At 35.9% G+C, this 17,732-nt stretch overlaps 1 protein-coding gene across 5 annotated transcripts in view; it reads left to right on the top strand.

Moving 5' to 3' along the window:
• The window catches only part of AKT3 (AKT serine/threonine kinase 3), a 309,200-nt gene that overhangs the window by 174,473 nt on the left and 116,995 nt on the right, over nt 1-17,732 (top strand). For all 5 annotated transcript variants that reach the window (XM_040451849.1, XM_040451850.1, XM_040451847.1 and 2 more), the window contains 2 exons: nt 4,222-4,366; nt 13,034-13,165. In XM_040451849.1, coding sequence (XP_040307783.1) covers nt 4,222-4,366; nt 13,034-13,165 — 277 coding nt within the window. The remainder of the gene's footprint in view (nt 1-4,221; nt 4,367-13,033; nt 13,166-17,732) is intronic.

Below are 17,732 nucleotides of genomic sequence, written 5' to 3'. Positions count from 1 at the left end.
TCAATTATAAGAAAAAAGCTGGAAAAAAAACCAGAAACATGTGGAGTCTAAACAACATGCTACTAAACAACCAATGGGTCTTTGACGAAATCACAGAGGAAATAAAAAAAGTGGATGAAAATGAAACACAGCAATTCAAAAGTTTTGCTGTCCAGCAAAGGCAGTTATAAGAGGCAAGTTTACAATGATACAGGCCTCCCTAAAAACAACAACCAGAAATAAGAAAAATCTCAAATAAGCAATCTAACCTTACTCCTAAAGGAACTAGAAAAAGAAGAACCAACAAAGCCCAATGTTAATAGAGGGAAGGAAATAAATACCAGGGTGGAAATAAATAAAATAGGGACTTAAAAAACAATAGAAAAGATTCAGTGAAACTAAGAGCTGGTTTGTTGAAAAGCAAAACAAAATTGATAAACCTTTAGTCAGACTTTAAAAAGGAAAAAAAAAAAAAAAAAAAAAAGAAAGACCGGACTCAAAATCAGAAATGAAACAGAAGTCACAGCCAGCAGCACAGAAATAGAATTAAAAGCAACTACTATGAAAAATTATGTGCCAACAAATTGGGCAGCCTAGAAGAAATGGATAAATTCCTAGAAACAGAGACTCTTCCAAGACTGACACAGGAAGAGTAGAAAATCTTAACAGACTAATTAGTAGTAATAGAATTGAATCAGTAATCAAGAAACTCCCAACAAGCAGAAGTCCAGGACCAGATGGCTTCACAGGTAAATTCTATCAAACATTTAAAGAAGAGTTAATACCTGTTCTTTTCAAACTATTCCAAACAAATGAAGAGTAAGATTGCTTACAAATTCATTCTACGAGGCCACAATACTGTGATTCCAAAACCAGACAAATACACGACAAAAAGAAAATTATAGGCCAATATCTCTGATGAACATAAACACAAAATTGTCACAAAGTTTTAGCACACCACGTTCAAAATACATTAAAAGGATCATTCCCTGTGGTCAAGTAGGATTTATTCCAGGGGTTCAAGGATGATTTTGTATCCACAGATCAGTCAGTGTGATACAGCACCTTAACAAAATGCAGGATAAAAATCTTCTGATCATCTCCATAGATGCAGAAAAAGCATTTGATAAAATACAACTCCATTCACACTCAACAAAGTGGGCATAGAGGGATTGTACCTCAACATATTAAAGTCTGTATATGACAAACCCACAGCTAACATCATACTTGATGGTGAAAATTTGAAAGCGTTTACTTTAACATCAGGGGCAAGACCAGGATGTCTGGTCTCACAACTTTTAATCAACATTATGCTGGAAGTGTTAGCTCCAGTAGTCAGACAAGGGGGGGAAAAAGGCATCTAAATTGGCAAGGAAGAAGTAAAACTCATTGTTTGTAGGTGAATGATATTATAGATATAGAAAACCCTAAAACTCTACCAAGAAAACTATAAGAACTAATAAATGAATTCAGTAAAGTTGCAGGATACAAAATTAATATACAGAAATCTCTGTCTCTGTCACTCAAAAATCAATAAATGTTAAAAGAAGAGAATCCCATTTACAATTAATTCAAAAAGAATAACTTTAACCTAGGAGGTGAAAACCTGCACTCTGAAAACTGTAAGATACTGGTGAAAGAAGTTGAAGGTGACACGAATAATTAGAAGGATATGCCATGTTCATGGATTGGAAAAATTAATATTATTAAAATGTTTATACTACCCAAAGCAATCTACAGATAATCTTTTCACAGAACTGAAACAATAATGCTGAAATTTGTATGGCAATACAAAAGACCCTGAATAGCCAAAGCGCTCTTGAGAAAGAAGGACAAAGCTGGAGGTATCACAAAATTGTATTTCAAGTTATGCTAGAAAGCTATGATAAGGAAAACAGTTTGGGAGTGGCAACAAAATAGACCCATTGATCAATGGAATAGAACAGACAGCCCAGAAATAAACCCACACTTATTCTGTCATTTTATCTATGACAAAATATGCTAGAGTATACAGTGGGGAAAGACAGTTTCTTCAGTAAATGTTGCTGGGAAAACTGGAAAGCTACATGCAAAAGAATGAAACTGGACCACTTTTTTTTTTTTTTTTACATCATATGCAAAAATAAACTGGAATAAATATCTAAATATAAGACCTGAAATTATAAAGCCCTTAAAAGAAAACATGAGTAGTAAACGTTTGGATAGTGGTTCTAGCAGTATTTTTTTTTAATCTGTTTTCTAAGGCAAGGGCAACAAAATCAAAAATAAACAATTATGACTGCATCAAACTAACATGCTTTTGTAAAGGAAATAATCAACAAAATGAAAAGGCAACCTACTGGATCAGAGAGGATATTTACAAATGAGATATCTGACAAAGGGTTAATATCCAAGATATATAAAGAACGCACACATCTCAAAGCCAAAAAAAAAAAAATAATAATAATAATTTGGGGCAATAAAAAATGGGCAAAGGGCTTAAATAGACATTTTTCCAAAGAAGACATACAAATGGCCAACAGACACATGAAATGATGCTAAATATCACTCATAATCAGGGAAATGCAAATTAAAACCACAATGAGATACCACCTCAGTGAGATATAACCTGTCAGATGGTTAGTATCAGAAGAAATATCAGGTGTTGGTGAAGATGTGGAGAAAAGGGAACACTCATGCACTGTTGGTGGGAATGTAATGTGGTGCAGTCACTATGGAAAATAGTATGAAGGTTCCTATAAAAATTAAAAATAGAAATACCATATGATGCAGTAATTCTTCTGGGTATTTGCCCAAAGAAAATGAAAACACTAATTCAATAAGATTGAATATATGTCCCAGTGTTTATGCAGCATTTCCAGTAACCAAGGTATGGAAGCAATCTAAGTGTCCGTCCATAGATGAATGGATAAAGAAGATGTGATATATTTCTCTTCATCCATAAAAATGAATGAAATCTTGCCATTTGTGACATGAATGAACATAGAGGGTATTATGCTAAGTGAAATAAGTCAGAGAAAGACAAGTACCATGTACTTTAACTTATATGTGGATTCTAAAAACCAAAACAAATGAACATATAAAACCACAAACAGACTCATAAATACAGAAAACAAACTGGTGGTTGCCAGAAGGGAAAGGTATGGGATAATGGGCAAAATAGGTGAAGGGGTTTTAAGAAATGCGAACTTCCAGTTATAAAATAAGTCACGGGGATGTAAAATAAGGCACAGCAGATATAACCAGTAGTACTGTAATAACTTTGTGTGGTGACAGATGGTAATTACACTTACGTGGTGAGCATTTCATATTGCATGTAAGCGTTGAATAGCTATGTTGTACACCTAAAACTAATATAATACCGTATGTCAGATATATTTCAATGAAAACTAATATATTGTTAAAAATAGAGCACTTCGGAAGGAATTCAATTTAAAATATGCAAGACCTTTTCACACAAAGTCACAGATTGCATTGGGAAATTAAAGAGCTAAATAAACGTAGAAATACACCATGCTTATGGATTGGAAAATTTAATTTTTTGAGATAGTAATTTCCCCGGAATTGGTCCATAGATTTAAGACAGTTTGACTCAAAATTCTCATAGACTTTGTTTTAAGAAACTGACACACTGCTTTAAAAACTTATATGGAAAGACATGATTCTTGATCTGATAACACAGCTGTCAATTAGAGCTCCTGAGACTTACTGTCTTACCTATGAACTATGGCTATTTAAAAAAAAAAAAAAAACAAAAAACTTCTCTGTGATTTGGGAACAGTTGAAGGCTTTGGCTTTGAAAACCTTTTCTTAGAACTTATATTGAACGACGGTAAAGATCTTGACTATTTCAATGATGAACTAAACAATAGCTAGACAAAAAAGTTTTTCAAGGTGCAGCAAGCTTTTGGGGGTCAATTTACCTTATGGAAAGATGTTTATAGGCAATAAAATTTAATTGTACTTTTAAAGAATTTTAACTAAATTTTCTTATAGTTCTTTCCTTTTTTTGAAAATATACATTTAAATAAATGCTCCTACAACCAACCCTAAGGTCTATAATGTTAAATGCTTTGGGGATTAATTTCACCTTTGAGTAAGGGTGAGAAGATATGTTTATGTGTATGTGGGGGTATTATCCTGGAGTAGACTTTATTTGTGTTAATGTCATATTTTACAAAAGGGACATATTTGATTCATTTACCCTTCTTCATTAATGGGAAATTGTACTTGTTTTTATAGGGAAGAGTGGACAGAAGCTATTCAGGCTGTAGCAGACAGACTTCAGAGACAAGAAGAGGAGAGAATGAATTGTAGTCCAACTTCACAAATTGATAACATAGGGGAGGAAGAGATGGACGCTTCCACAACCCATCATAAAAGAAAGGTAGAAAATAGTATCTTATTCCCCTACTCAGGCACGGCACTTACGCGTGTGGAAGGAACACACTAAAAATTGCCATTTGTAAAACGTGTTGGCCGGTACAACTATATGGGTGAGGGTGGTGTTTATCCAGGTAAATCTGAAATACCTGTCATTGTTTAAAACCACGTAATTTAAACGTCATTTTCGTGGTTCAGCACTTCGCACTGACTGCTGATAGGGCTTCTCAGGTCGTTGTTGACTGAAGTGCCATCATGCTGGTTTATAATTTGCATTTTCCTCTTATTGTTTTTAATACCATTTTAGAACTTGGAAATAATGTTTTCCCTAATGATTGGGTCCTGTTCCATGTGGTATTTATTTTGTACGCTCTGAGAGCAGAAGCGGAAACGGTTGTAGTGTGCTTCCTACCTGAAGCCCCAGCCTTATGAGTATCAGCGGGAACACAAATAGTCTTGGAAATAATAGTTTTTATTTTAATGGCTGCTCCTGAGCCAGTGAGGGAAACAGACTTTCCTTCCCTGAGTGCTCCAGATTAATAAATGCCAATTTAGAGATTGATGGAAATTATAAATTATGTTTTTCATTGCTACAGAAAATTGAAAAGCAACTTCCTTGTGTGAAAATGGTATTTTAGGATTAATCTAAAGGTCTCAGTGTTCAAAGTAAATGAACGTGCCATTTATCGTGTTAGAATATATTTGTTATAATAAATTGTAAATTTCATCTTGATGTAGGAGAACACTAATTTTTAATGTAATTACCCATGTAATTTGCTATTAGCATGATGATGAAGAACTCTTTTGGCGTTAGACTGCTTGAGTTCAAATCCTCCTTTTCCCACCTGCTACACATGTGAACTTGATGAAGTTACACTGTCACAACCTATGGCTCATTAATTATTCTCTCCTTTTCTGAAATTTCTGTTTGTTTGTTTGTTTGTTTTTAAGTTTATTGTATTGATTTTGAGAGAGTGCAAGCAGGAGAGGGGCAGAGATAGAGGGAGAGAGAGATTCCCACGCAGGCTCCACGCTGTCAGTGCAGAGCCCAACACGGGACTGTGAGAAGATGACCTGAGCCAAAATCAAGAGTCAGAAACTTAACCCACTGAGGCACCAGGTGCCCCTGAAATTTCTGTTCTAATTACAGTAATATTCTATGCTTGATCTTGGCTAAAAGTGGTGTCTTCATTGAAGACTTACACTCTTTTTGTTAGTTGAAGTGAATCCCTCTTTTCTTTTATCAACTTAACGCCTACCTGGTTCTTCAGTCATTGCAAAAAACAAAAACAAAAAAACCCCACAATGTAGTTTTCCTCACCTACTCAGAGAGAAGAAAGCTGCTTCTGCACATCTATGTGCACATGTACGCGATGAATGTAAAATTTGACTGTGCTCGTAAATTTAAAATCAGATCCCAGTGAATCTCATCCTTTGAATTATAAACTACCCCAGATGATACTAGCTATACTCTAAGTCTGTAGAATTGCTAAAACTCTGCTTAACAACCCATGTTACTAAAAAGCTGCTCTTGGGGCAGTTCCTGGTTGAAAGTGGGGAGTTTATAACACCCTAACGAGAAATACTGTTACTGATGGATGAGAGAATTTGGAAATGAATATGGAAACTTAACCAGAGAATTTTGAATGAAGAGAGACAAATGTTTTCAAAGATGTAAAAATGGAAAAGTATGGAGATTTTTTTTTTTCTGGTAAGGCTGTTTATAAATCATCATAAAAGCACAATGCAGTTTTCTCATTTTGCTGTTACAAGTGCAGATTATCTTAGAATTCATCACCTTCACTAATTATCACTTGTAAATGTTTATTAGAAGTATATTTTGTGCTATGCTCTCAGAAGTACTTTTATGTGTATTATCTCATTTAATCCTCACAAATATCGTATGAGGTAGGTACTATTATTACCCCCATTTTACAGTGATTCATCTGACATTGAGATAAATTAAATATCTTTTTCAAGCATGTAAGGACTTTCAATTCTATACTGTATAACTTCAGTGTGCAACTTATTGATTGATATATCTTGAGCCTTTATAATCACTATAATTATTTATACTCATTACATGACCAAATTATATTAGAGAACAAAATTAGATATTCTCCCTTACAATTGTAGTCAGTTTCTCAAAATATTATGTCAAGCTGTTGCACTTACTCAGTGTTTCAGTATTAGTTAATTTCATTTTATACGGTGAACTCTTGGGAAAATCAGTAGAATTTTAAAATTACAAAATAGTGGTAGAAAGTGAGGTTTAAATTTTTTTTTCAATGTGTATTTATTTTTGAGAGAGAGAGAATGCAAACTGGGGAGGGGCAGAGAGAGAGAGAGAGAGGGAGACAGACTCCAAAGCAGGCTTCAGGCTCGGACCTGTCAGCACAGAGCCCATCGTGGGGCTCAAACCCACGAACCGTGACCTGAGCCGAAGTTGGAAGCTTAACCGACTGAGCCACCCAGGTGCCCCGAAAGTAAGGTTTTTAAAGCAGATTCTCTAAGAAAACTCTCACTGAAACTGGGTCTCCAAAATTCAAAATTGATACAGTCAAAAGTATTTTGAAAATGGGGGGATCCATTGACTTATTTGACCTATATCTGATTTCCATTGTTCTTTTTTATTTAATTTCATCTTAAATGAAATAGTATGAAACTGTTTTAAGTAACAAAGAGTGTAAAAAAAGATAGAACCTGTGCACCACTATTCTGTGATGTTTCTAACAATTTGGTTAAAAAGGGTTAAATAGTACTGTCACTTCCCTAGTTCCCTAAAACTACATCCTTTACGTGGCTCCAGTATCATAAAAAGAATGGTAGAAGTTCAGATGATTTTTCATTTCAAACTGTAAACACAGATATTCTGAAATAAGAACACCTTTCTCATAGTTTACCGTGTCTGTTTCTTCGTCGTTCGCTTTTTGAAAAATGAGTGACAGGATGAAGAGACTAGCTACTAATTGTGGTAGCTCTGCTGAGAATTGTCGCGACTATTTACTCTTGTCTCAAGCAGACAGATGGTCACTTCTCTTAGTGGCAGAGTATTGCCCCAAACCTGCCACCTGAGGTGAAGAGTCCCTTAGGGAAAGACACTGGGTGGTGGGAAAGAAGCAGAGGGCCTCATAATCAGATTTATTGGTGGTTCTGTGTTTAAACGAAAAGATGGTCTTTCAAAAGAATTTGATTGGAGGACTCAGAAGTGCCTACTCTGGGTCTGCCAAGTGGCCATTCCCTAGACCCTGTCAGATATGTGAAGGGGCACAGCATAAAAGGCCAAATGAGAGTCAAAGTTCTGCTCGGTTTTTTTTTAAGTATATTTATTTAGAGACAGAGCGTGAGTGGGATCAGGGCAGAGAGAGAGGCAAAGAGAGAGAATCCTAAACAGGCTCCATGCTGCCAGCACAGAGCCTGATGTTGGACTCGAACTCACGAAACCACGAGATCATGACCTGAGGTGAAACCAAGAGTCGGACGCTTCACCGACTGATCCACCCAGGCACCCCGTGTTCGGCTTCATTTTTCAGTGACCAGTGTAGGCCTCTCCGAGGGTGGCTACTTACCATCTCCTGAGTTGGTAGAAAGTATAAGCAATATGTTCTACCTTCCCGTTAAGTCTGGCTCCAGTTCTTGGAGTTGTGTCACCTAATGCCTGGCTACACTAACTCAAAGCAATGGCTCGCATGTGGAGGCAGAGTGAAGAAAAGAAGTTTCCGTGTGACCTGCAGAAATCACGTGATCCCTCACTGCCTATCCAGAGAGGGAGCAGCGGCCTCATCAGTGGTGGAGAGGTTGGCAGGACAAAGAGGTGGATCTTTTGAGAGCACCCCCCCTTTTTGCTTAGTGCCCCATGGGGCTTTGTTTGGTTTAGCTCGTAACATTGCAATTGTGGAAATTATTCTCTTGGACCAAATATGTTAAAACATCTGTATTCTCTTCTGAGTGGTTTCTTGTATTCATTTTCAGTTACATAGTCATATTCTTTAACCCGAATTTTGAAGTATACAGTTAGTCTTTCTCTTATATTCTAGTGTGTATTTGAATACTCTTATGAAGCATTTGTTATGTGTGCCCATGCATCTCTTAACCTAAAACGGCCACATTGACATGGAAGAAAAGAGTGTAACTATGTACGATATTTGCTTAATGGATTTTGGGGATTGGGTTTTAGAGGATTAACTTTTCTGCAGAGTCTCCACGCTCTCATCTTTTATTAAAATCTTACTGAATTTTTCCCTTAACACCATTGAAAAGAGGAAAACATTTTGTAATAGGTTACATTTCACTTGTAAAGACTAGATAATTACTGTGTGTACCGTGCTGAACGTGAGCATTTGGTATCAAAGATGCTTTTTAAGTTTTCTGAAGTTTTGTCAAAATATGGAACTGTTTCTGATTTTATCACATAGAATGCTTTTACTAATATTAATTTCCATGCAAATTCTCTTTTTTTTTAAGGTTGGCAGTCAAACTGTGAAATATAAAGATAGGAGTATTATACTTTGAACCTCCTTTTCTCTAAGAATTGCAATCTTAAGGAATGTAGCAATATAATTACATAGTGCTTTTCATCTGGAAATGCCATAAGGCAATTTACAAACTCTTTTCTGATTTTTATCCCTAAGAATTCAGTTTCCATTTATGTGATATTTAATAATAGGATGCAGGAAGTATGATTTTTCAGTGCATTTAGCTAAAAATTGAGGAGGGTACTGCTCAGATGAAGCTTTGAGCAAAAAATAACATCATAGCCTAGTTATGAGAATAACAGCTCTCAACTCGTTATTGCCATGGATTAAACTACCCAAGTTTAACATTAAAACAATAACAGTGTATTTCAGTATATATCTCATGATTTTGCAGTTTGTGTGGGCAGTTCTACGGGTCTCCCATGGATCTCCCAAACAGTTGCATTCAGTGTTAGCACATTGGCCAGGCTGGAAAATCCGAGAAAGACTTTCTCACATTTCTGGATACTTGGTTCTTCTCCATGTGATCTCTTAGCATATGGTGTCTCATCATCCAGGTTCTTTCTACGTGGCCCCTTTCCCCAGAAGATAGTCTAGACTTCCTTATGGCATGAAAGCTGGCTTTCAGTTACGACTTTTCCAGGAGGTGAAAACACAAGCTGCCAGATTTAAAGGCTGGACCTGAACTGGCATGTTATCACTTTGGTCATATTCTGTGTTCAAAGCAGGACACAAGGCTGGCCCAGGGAGAGGGAAAGTTGAGTCTATCTCTTCATGAGAAGAATGTGCGTATAGGGAGTCAGGGGACTTAGTGGTGCCATCGTTGGAGACCACCTAGCACAGATAGCTTTGCGGTCATATAGTACTCCTTGATTTGGAAAAATCTATTAATGAAAACACAGTTTCTTAATACTACCTGTTATTCAAATGACACGAACTTTGTTAACTATATTCTGTATATTTAGTGCCACATGTTTGATTTTTCGTTAAATTGATAAATGTACTTTGCTATTTTCCCTGATACATTTTGCTACTTTTCTTTTGAACTAGTGTTTTTTAAAAATTTTTTTTAACGTTTATTCATTTTTGAGAGACAGAGACAGAGCATGAGCAGGGAAGGGGCAGAGAGAGGGAGACACAGAATCTGAAGCAGGCTCCAGGCTCTGAGCTGTCAGCAGAGAGCCTGAAACGGGGCTCAAACTCACAAACTGCGAGATCATGACCTGAGCCGAAGTCAGATTCTCAATTGACTGAGCCACCCAGGTGCCCCCCCGCTTTGTTTTTTGTTTTTTTTTTTTTTTAGAGAGAGAGAATGAGAGCAGGGTAGGGGCAAAGAGGGAGAGAGAATCCCAAGGAGACTCGATGCTGTCAGCACATAGCCTGATGCAGGGTGTGATCTCACAAACCATGACATCATGACCTGAGCCTAAAACAAGAGTTGGATGCTTAACTGACTGAGCCACCCAGGCGCCCCTTGAGCTAAAGATATTTTTGAATGATTAAGACATTATAATTTGACATTTGGAAAAATTTTCAAAATTATAGACAGCAAATAAACTTGAAAGGGAATATAGGCATTTGTTTCTAAAACTTAGAATTTTTACATTTCATGTACATGAGGAATATTGGTCTGTAGCTTTCTTGTAATGTTTTTGTCTGGTTTTGATAATCAGGGTAATGATGGCCTTATGGAATTAATTGGGAAGTATTCCCTTTTTCTCAACTTTCTTCTTTAGGCGTGTACATAGAATTGGTATCATTTCTTCCTTAAATGTTTATACAATTCAGCAGTGAAACCATCTAGCCCTAGAGTTTTCTTTGTGGAGAGGTTTTTGACCACAAATTCAATTTCCTTAGTAGACATAGGGCTATCAAGGTATCTGTTTCTTGAGTGGGCTTTGAAAGTTTGAGGCTTTCAGGGAATTTTTTCATTTCGTGTATATTGCCAGTTTTATAGTGTTGGCAGCTTATAGCTGTTTATAATATTCCCATGTGATCCTTTTAGTATCCGTAGAATCTGTAGTGATGTCAGCTCTCTCTCATTCCTGACATTGGTTAATTTGTGTCTCTTGTTCTTATTTTCCAGGCCAATCTGGCTAGAGGTTTGTCATTTTTATTGATCTTCTCAAAGAACCAGCTTTTGGTTTCACTGAGATCCTCTACTTTTTTTTCTTTTTAGAATTTAATTGATTTCTGCTCTGATCTTCATTATTTCCTTCTATTTCTCTTGAGTTTAATTTGTTCTTGTTCAGTTTCTTAATGTAGAAGCTGAGATCACTGATTTGGGACATTCTTGACATTTACTTCAGATGGGTGGTAACCAGGAAAAAATATAAAAATCTTCAATAACTTTTGATCATCTGTAGGATAAAATCCAGATTCTGAACTTGTTATTCATAAAACCCTCTGAACTGAATTTAAATTTAAGATGATAAACTGAGCATACCCAGTTATCTCCCCTTACATTTAAAAGCCCATTAAAATGGTAATAAAGGCATTTTAAAAAGAGATAAGTCCATACAAACAAAAAGCTGGGGGGTGGGGGAAGGCATCGGTGCACAAGCAATATCGAAATTAAGGAAGTTTGTGGAAGAATGCTCATAGAGCAGGAAAAGTGTGCATCTAGAGGGCTGTAAAGAGCAAGTAGCAGGTCAGCTTGGCAAAATCCTGGGAATCACCTGCCTTAGGAATGAGAAATGAAACTGAATACAGGCAGATTAATTAAAGGCATTCTTAGACTTCCCTGCCTTTCTGCTCTGATTGCACGAATTGCTTTCTCAGATTTGTACTGCCACTTTCTTAGGTTTCTTCTCCTTGTGATCCAGGTTATTTTCAACATTTCTTATACACATATCTTTCACTTTCTAGGATTCTATCCTTACTTCGCTTGAGTACATTCTCAGATAGCTTCCCTGAAAAGGACTGCTTCCTTACATGTATCTGGAAATGTTTGTGGGGCGCATTTTTGATGATCATGTTGTTTGGGGAAAGTGACACTACCAAGTCCTTAAAAACCTGAGTCCTTAGAAAACAGTGTGGAAGTTTCTCAAAAAATTAAAAATAGAATTATTATAGGATCCAGTAATTCCACTACTGGGTATTTATCCAAAGAAAACAAAAACACTATTTGAAAAGATAGATGCACCCCTATGTTCATTGCAGCATTTTTTACAATAGCCAAGATACGGAAAGAGGCCAAGTGTCCATTGATAGACAGATGGATAAGAAGATGTGGTATATTGGGGCGCCTGGGTGGCGCAGTCGGTTAAGCGTCCGACTTCAGCCAGGTCACGATCTCGCGGTCCGGGAGTTCGAGCCCCGCGTCGGGCTCTGGGCTGATGGCTCAGAGCCTGGAGCCTGTTTCCGATTCTGTGTCTCCCTCTCTCTCTGCCCCTCCCCCATTCATGCTCTGTCTCTCTCTGTCCCAAAAATAAATAAAAAACGTTGAAAAAAAAATTAAAAAAAAAAAAAAAAGAAGATGTGGTATATGTACACCATGGAATACTCCTCAGCCATAAAAAAATAATGAAAACTTGCCATTTGCAACAACATGGATGGATCTAGAGAGTAGTGTGCTAAATGAAGTGTCAGAGAAAGACAAATACCATATGAATTCATTTATATGTGGAATTTAAGAAATAAAGCAAATGAATAAACAAAGGAGGGGAAAAAAAACCAGACTCTTAAATACGAGAACAAATTGGTGGTTGCCAGAGAGAAGGCAGGTGGAAAAGACGGGTGAAATAGACGAAGGGGATTAAGAGTGCACTTACCTTGATGAGCACTCAGAAGTGCATAGAACCGTTGAATCATTATGTTGTGCACTGAAACTAATATAATACTCTATGTTAATTATACTTCAATAAAAAGAGAAAAAAAAGAAACTTGAGTCCTTGAAAGTGAATGAAAATGGTTCTATTTTTCCTTTCCTCCTACACTTGACTGATAGTTTGGCTAGCTGAGGAATTTGAGGTTCACAGTTACTGCCTTTAGTATCTGAGAATTGCTTAAATTATTTCTAGCATCCATGATTGTTGGTGAGGTAGCCATTGCCAGTCTGATTCTTCTTCACTTAAGTGTGCTTAAAAATTGGTAAAATTTACTTTTGGGTAGATACCACAAACATATACCTATATGTTTATAAATGAATTGCATCAAATATTTCATATTACATTTTTTTAATTTATATTTTTCAGACAATGAACGATTTTGACTATTTGAAACTACTAGGTAAAGGCACTTTTGGAAAAGTTATTTTGGTTCGAGAGAAGGCAAGTGGAAAATACTATGCTATGAAGATTCTGAAGAAAGAAGTTATTATTGCAAAGGTAATTGATTAATAGAGTTGATTACTAAATATTTGTGTATGGTATGCACATATGTGTGTTCATGCATACACATGACTAAAGTGTAGAAATTCCATTAAGTAACCAAAATGTAGATTGTTGGTTACTGCTGCGGTAGTATCTGTATATCAATATTTATTTATAACATTAACATTTTTAAAAGTTTATAATATTATCTGGAAGTTGTATACTGAAGGTATTTTATTTCCTTGAGATAGAAATATTTATTTATGTGTGTTTGGGGGAATGTTTTTACTGTCTATTTGTGACCTGTATCACTGATTATACTTAGTGTTGCTTTTTAATGTTTTTCCCCAACATTCTGAATTTTCTATTATTAAATAAAAAAGTGATTAGGATAACACAGATGACTTGTACCCATATATTATACAGCTTATATAATGATGAATGGAAGAGCATCTTTAATAGATTTGAAAATATAGGAATCATAAAACTAAAAGAAATAGCAGTCTTTGAAATTCTTTCAGGAGGCCTTAACCCCCATCTCCGTAACTTAGATCCATACAGATAACTAGCATGTTAATGATGCTAGTCCTCACTCAAGAGTTCTGAATTGAGGGGCTCCTGGGTGGCTCAGTTGGTTAAGCGTCCAACTTTAGCTCAGGTCATGATCTCACGGTTTGTGAGGTTGAGCCCCGTGTTGGGCTTTGTTCTGACATCACAGAGCCTGGAGCCCACTTTGAGTTCTGTGTCTCCCTCTCTCTCTGCCCCTCCCCTGCTCATGCTGTGGTTCTCTCAAAAACAAATAAACATAAAAATTTTTTAAAATATATATTATTATCATACTTTATAGACTACTTTAACTTTCCATTATTTGCAACCACCATTGACCGTTGAACAAGATGGAGGTTAAGAATGACTTCCTGCTCAGTCAGAAATCCACCTCTAACTTTTGACTAAAGTTAACTACTAACAGTATATGGTTGACTGAAAGCCTTCATGGTATCATGAACAGTTCATTAACATATTTTGTATGTCATATGTCTTATATACTGTATTCTTACAATGAAGTAAGCTAGAGAAAAGAAAATGTTATTAAGAAAATCATTAAGGAACAGAAAATACATTCACAGGACTGTACTGTATTTGTTGAAAACAATCTGCGTGTAAGTGGACCCGCACAGTTCAAACCCATGTTGTGCAGGGGTCAGCTGTATAGTTTCCTCATCTCCCCTGTGTTTGTACATTTGTTTTAATTTCAACTGTTACACAAGTCTGTGTCTGGTATTGGAAAGAACACTGACCTTGGAGTCATGCAGGCCTGGATTCACTTCCCAGCTTTGTATCTTACCACCTAATGGCCTTTAACAAGAGTTTGGGGGGAGTACTGCTCCCTTAGGGACATTCGTAATGTTTTAGGGTAGTGTCTTCACTTAATCACAGTGAATCAGTGGAAGAGAAACTACTGAGTGTCACCAGGTGGAGGCCACGTGTGCTGAGTACATGTTGAGTAGCCCAGCAAAGCGTTGGATTTTTCATTTGTAAAATTCTACTTGTTAAAAGACAAAAAAGTATTTCTGGACAGGAATATTGAGGATTTGGATATTTAGCATACTGCCTGACTCTTATTATTCATTAAACTGCTATCTTCCCGGAGGTAGTATAGTGTAGTAAGCTCTGCCACTTACTAAATGATCCCAAACAAATTGCTCAACTTTTTATGCCTTTGTTTCCTCATCTGCAAAATGGGGGAGATGATAGTGCCTGTCTCATAGAGTTGTTGTCAGGATTAAATGAATGAATACATGTAATAGCATTTGCTGTAAATAAAATAAAGATTAAAATAGTATTAAATGAAAATCTGTTGTTGTTATGAGGATTTGCTATGATTATTACTCTTACCATCTACTGTGTGTGAGGCATCAGTAAAAATATCATTTCCATTCTGTTTTTTTCTTTTATGCATTAGCCTCACCTGGAGCCTGTCTTCCCTTACTAATTAATTGTACTTTTCTCACTAACTCCACAGAACTGGGTATATTTCGCAAGTGAGAGAATATCCAGATTGGTATACTACCCTTGATACGTTTGCCAACAAATCCCTTTATCCATTTCGTGAAAGAGAATATGTCTGCTTATAGAAAAATGATTAAGCAGTATAATGTTTTAGAGTCTGACAAGACCTGGGGTTTGAATCCTGATGTGCCAATCACAGAGCCTCATAGAGAGGAGTAAGTGATGTCCATGTGCCTTATTACTGTTGACATTAACACTGACCACCTGATTAAAGTATTGGCTACCAGCATTCTCCACTGTAGAATTACCATTTTTCCTGTTGTAGTTAATAACTATCTTAGGGGAGATACTCTGAGACTATACAAGTGTCCTTTTTCTTCTTAAACTTTTGCCCGCTCATTTTAACTTCCATCAGTGGATCTTGTCTACAGTACTTATTACTGTGGCATACTAGTGGTATTTTCTTTTTTCCCCTAATTCTTTATATCTTTATTCTTTGTGCCTTTGTATCAATTTTTGTAATCTTTTCAAAGAACCAACTTTTACTTTCATTGCTTTTTCTCTGTTTTTCTATTCTCTGTTATTTATTTCTAATCTTTACTATTTCCTTCCTTCTGCTAGCTTTAGCTTTAGTTCTTAAGCTGTAAAGTTAGATTGAAGATTTGATATCTGTCTTCTTTACAAATGTAAGCGTCTAAATCTACAATTTCCCACTTAGCACTACTTGTGATGCATCCCATAAATTTTGGTGTGTTACATTTCATTCATTTCTCAGTATTTTCTCATTTAATTTCCCTTGTGATTTCTCCTTTGATCCATGGATTAAGATTCTACTGTTTAATTTCTACAGATGTGTAAATTTTCTAATTTTCTTCTGTTTTTCATTTCAAACTTCATCCCACTGCTGTTAGAGAAGATACTGGGTATGATATCTATCTTTTAAATCTATTGAGACTTAATTTGTGGCCTAACATATGGTGTATCCTGGAGAATTTTCCATGTGCACTTGAAAAGAATGTGTAATCTGTTGTTGGGTAAAATGTTCTCTGTGTGTCTGTTAGGTCCAGCTGGTTTATTATGTTAAGTCCTCTGTTTTTTACTTACCTTTCATCTGGTTGTTCTCTCTCATTATTGTGAGTAGGGTATTGATGTCTCCAACTATTACTGTAGAACTATTACTCATTTCAATTCTATTTTTGCTTCATACATTTTGAGGGCTTATTATTAGGTACATAAATGCTTATAATTGTTATTTCTTGATGGATTGAGCCTTTTATTAATACCTTTTTTTTTGTCTTTTGTAACCTTTAAAAAATTTTTTTTTGTCGGATAATGGTAAAACCACCCCTGCTCTCTTTTGATTATTTTTGTGTGAAATATTCCATCCTCTCAGTTTCATTATATTTGTGTCTTTGGCTCTAAAGTAAGCCTCCTGTAGATAGCGATCATTTTGTTGTTGTTAAATCCATTCTGCCATCTCTTATCTTCTGATTGGAGAGTTTAATCCATTTACATTAAAATAAATACTTATAAGGAGGGAGTTCTGTCACTATTTTCTTTATGCTTTATACTTTTCTTGTCCCACATTATCTGCATTACTGACTCCTTTTATGTTTAATTGATTTTATTTTTGTGAAACATTTTAATTCCCTTCTCATTTCCTTCTCTATATATTCTATAGCTATTTTCTGTGTGGTTACCATGGGGATTACATTTAACATCCTAAAATTATAACACTCTAATTTGAATTTATACCACCTTAACTTCAGTAACATACGAAAACTGCTTCTGTGCTCCTCTGCCACTCTACTCAAGGCTTTTTAAATTATTGATGTCATAAACTACATCTTTATTCTTTTTGGTGCAATTGTTAATGGGATTGTTTTCTTAATTTCTCTTTCTACTACTTTATTATTAGTGTAGACAAATCCAAGAGATTTCTGTATGTTAATTTTGCATCCTGCAACTTCACTGAATTCATCTATCAGTTCTATTGGGTTTTTTGGTGGAGTTTTTAAGGTTTTCTGTATATAGTACTGTGTCACTACAAATAGTGACAGTTTTACTTCTTTCTTCTTGATTGGATGCCTTTTATTTCTTTTTCTTGTTTTATTGCTATGGCTGGACTTCCAGTACTGTGTTGGTTAAACATGGTGAGAGTAAGACATACTAGTCTTATTCCTGATCTCAGAAGAAAGGCTATCAGTTCTTCACCATTATGATGTTAGCTGTGGTTTTTCATATATGGCCTTTATTATGTTGAGATATGTTCCCTCTAAACCTACTTATTGTTGAGAGTTTCTATCATGAATGGAAGTTGTATTTTGATAAATCTTTTTTCTGTATCTACTTATATGATCATAAAGTTTTGATCCTTTTTCTTATTAATGTGAGATATCACATTGATTGATTTGTGAATCTTTTAAAATTTTTTTAATGTTTATTTTTAAGAGCGAGCAAGAAAGAGACAGAGTGCAGATGGGGGAGGGGCAGAGAGAGAGAGAGGGAGACACAGAATTGGATGCAGGCTCCAGGCTCTGAGCTGGCAGCACAGAGCCCCATGCTGGGCTTG

Source organism: Herpailurus yagouaroundi, unplaced genomic scaffold, assembly GCF_014898765.1.
Source record: "Herpailurus yagouaroundi ecotype Mexico unplaced genomic scaffold, PumYag 205, whole genome shotgun sequence".
In the NCBI taxonomy this organism is placed as follows: domain Eukaryota; kingdom Metazoa; phylum Chordata; class Mammalia; order Carnivora; family Felidae; genus Herpailurus; species Herpailurus yagouaroundi.
This window is presented reverse-complemented; position numbering and strand designations above follow the sequence as displayed.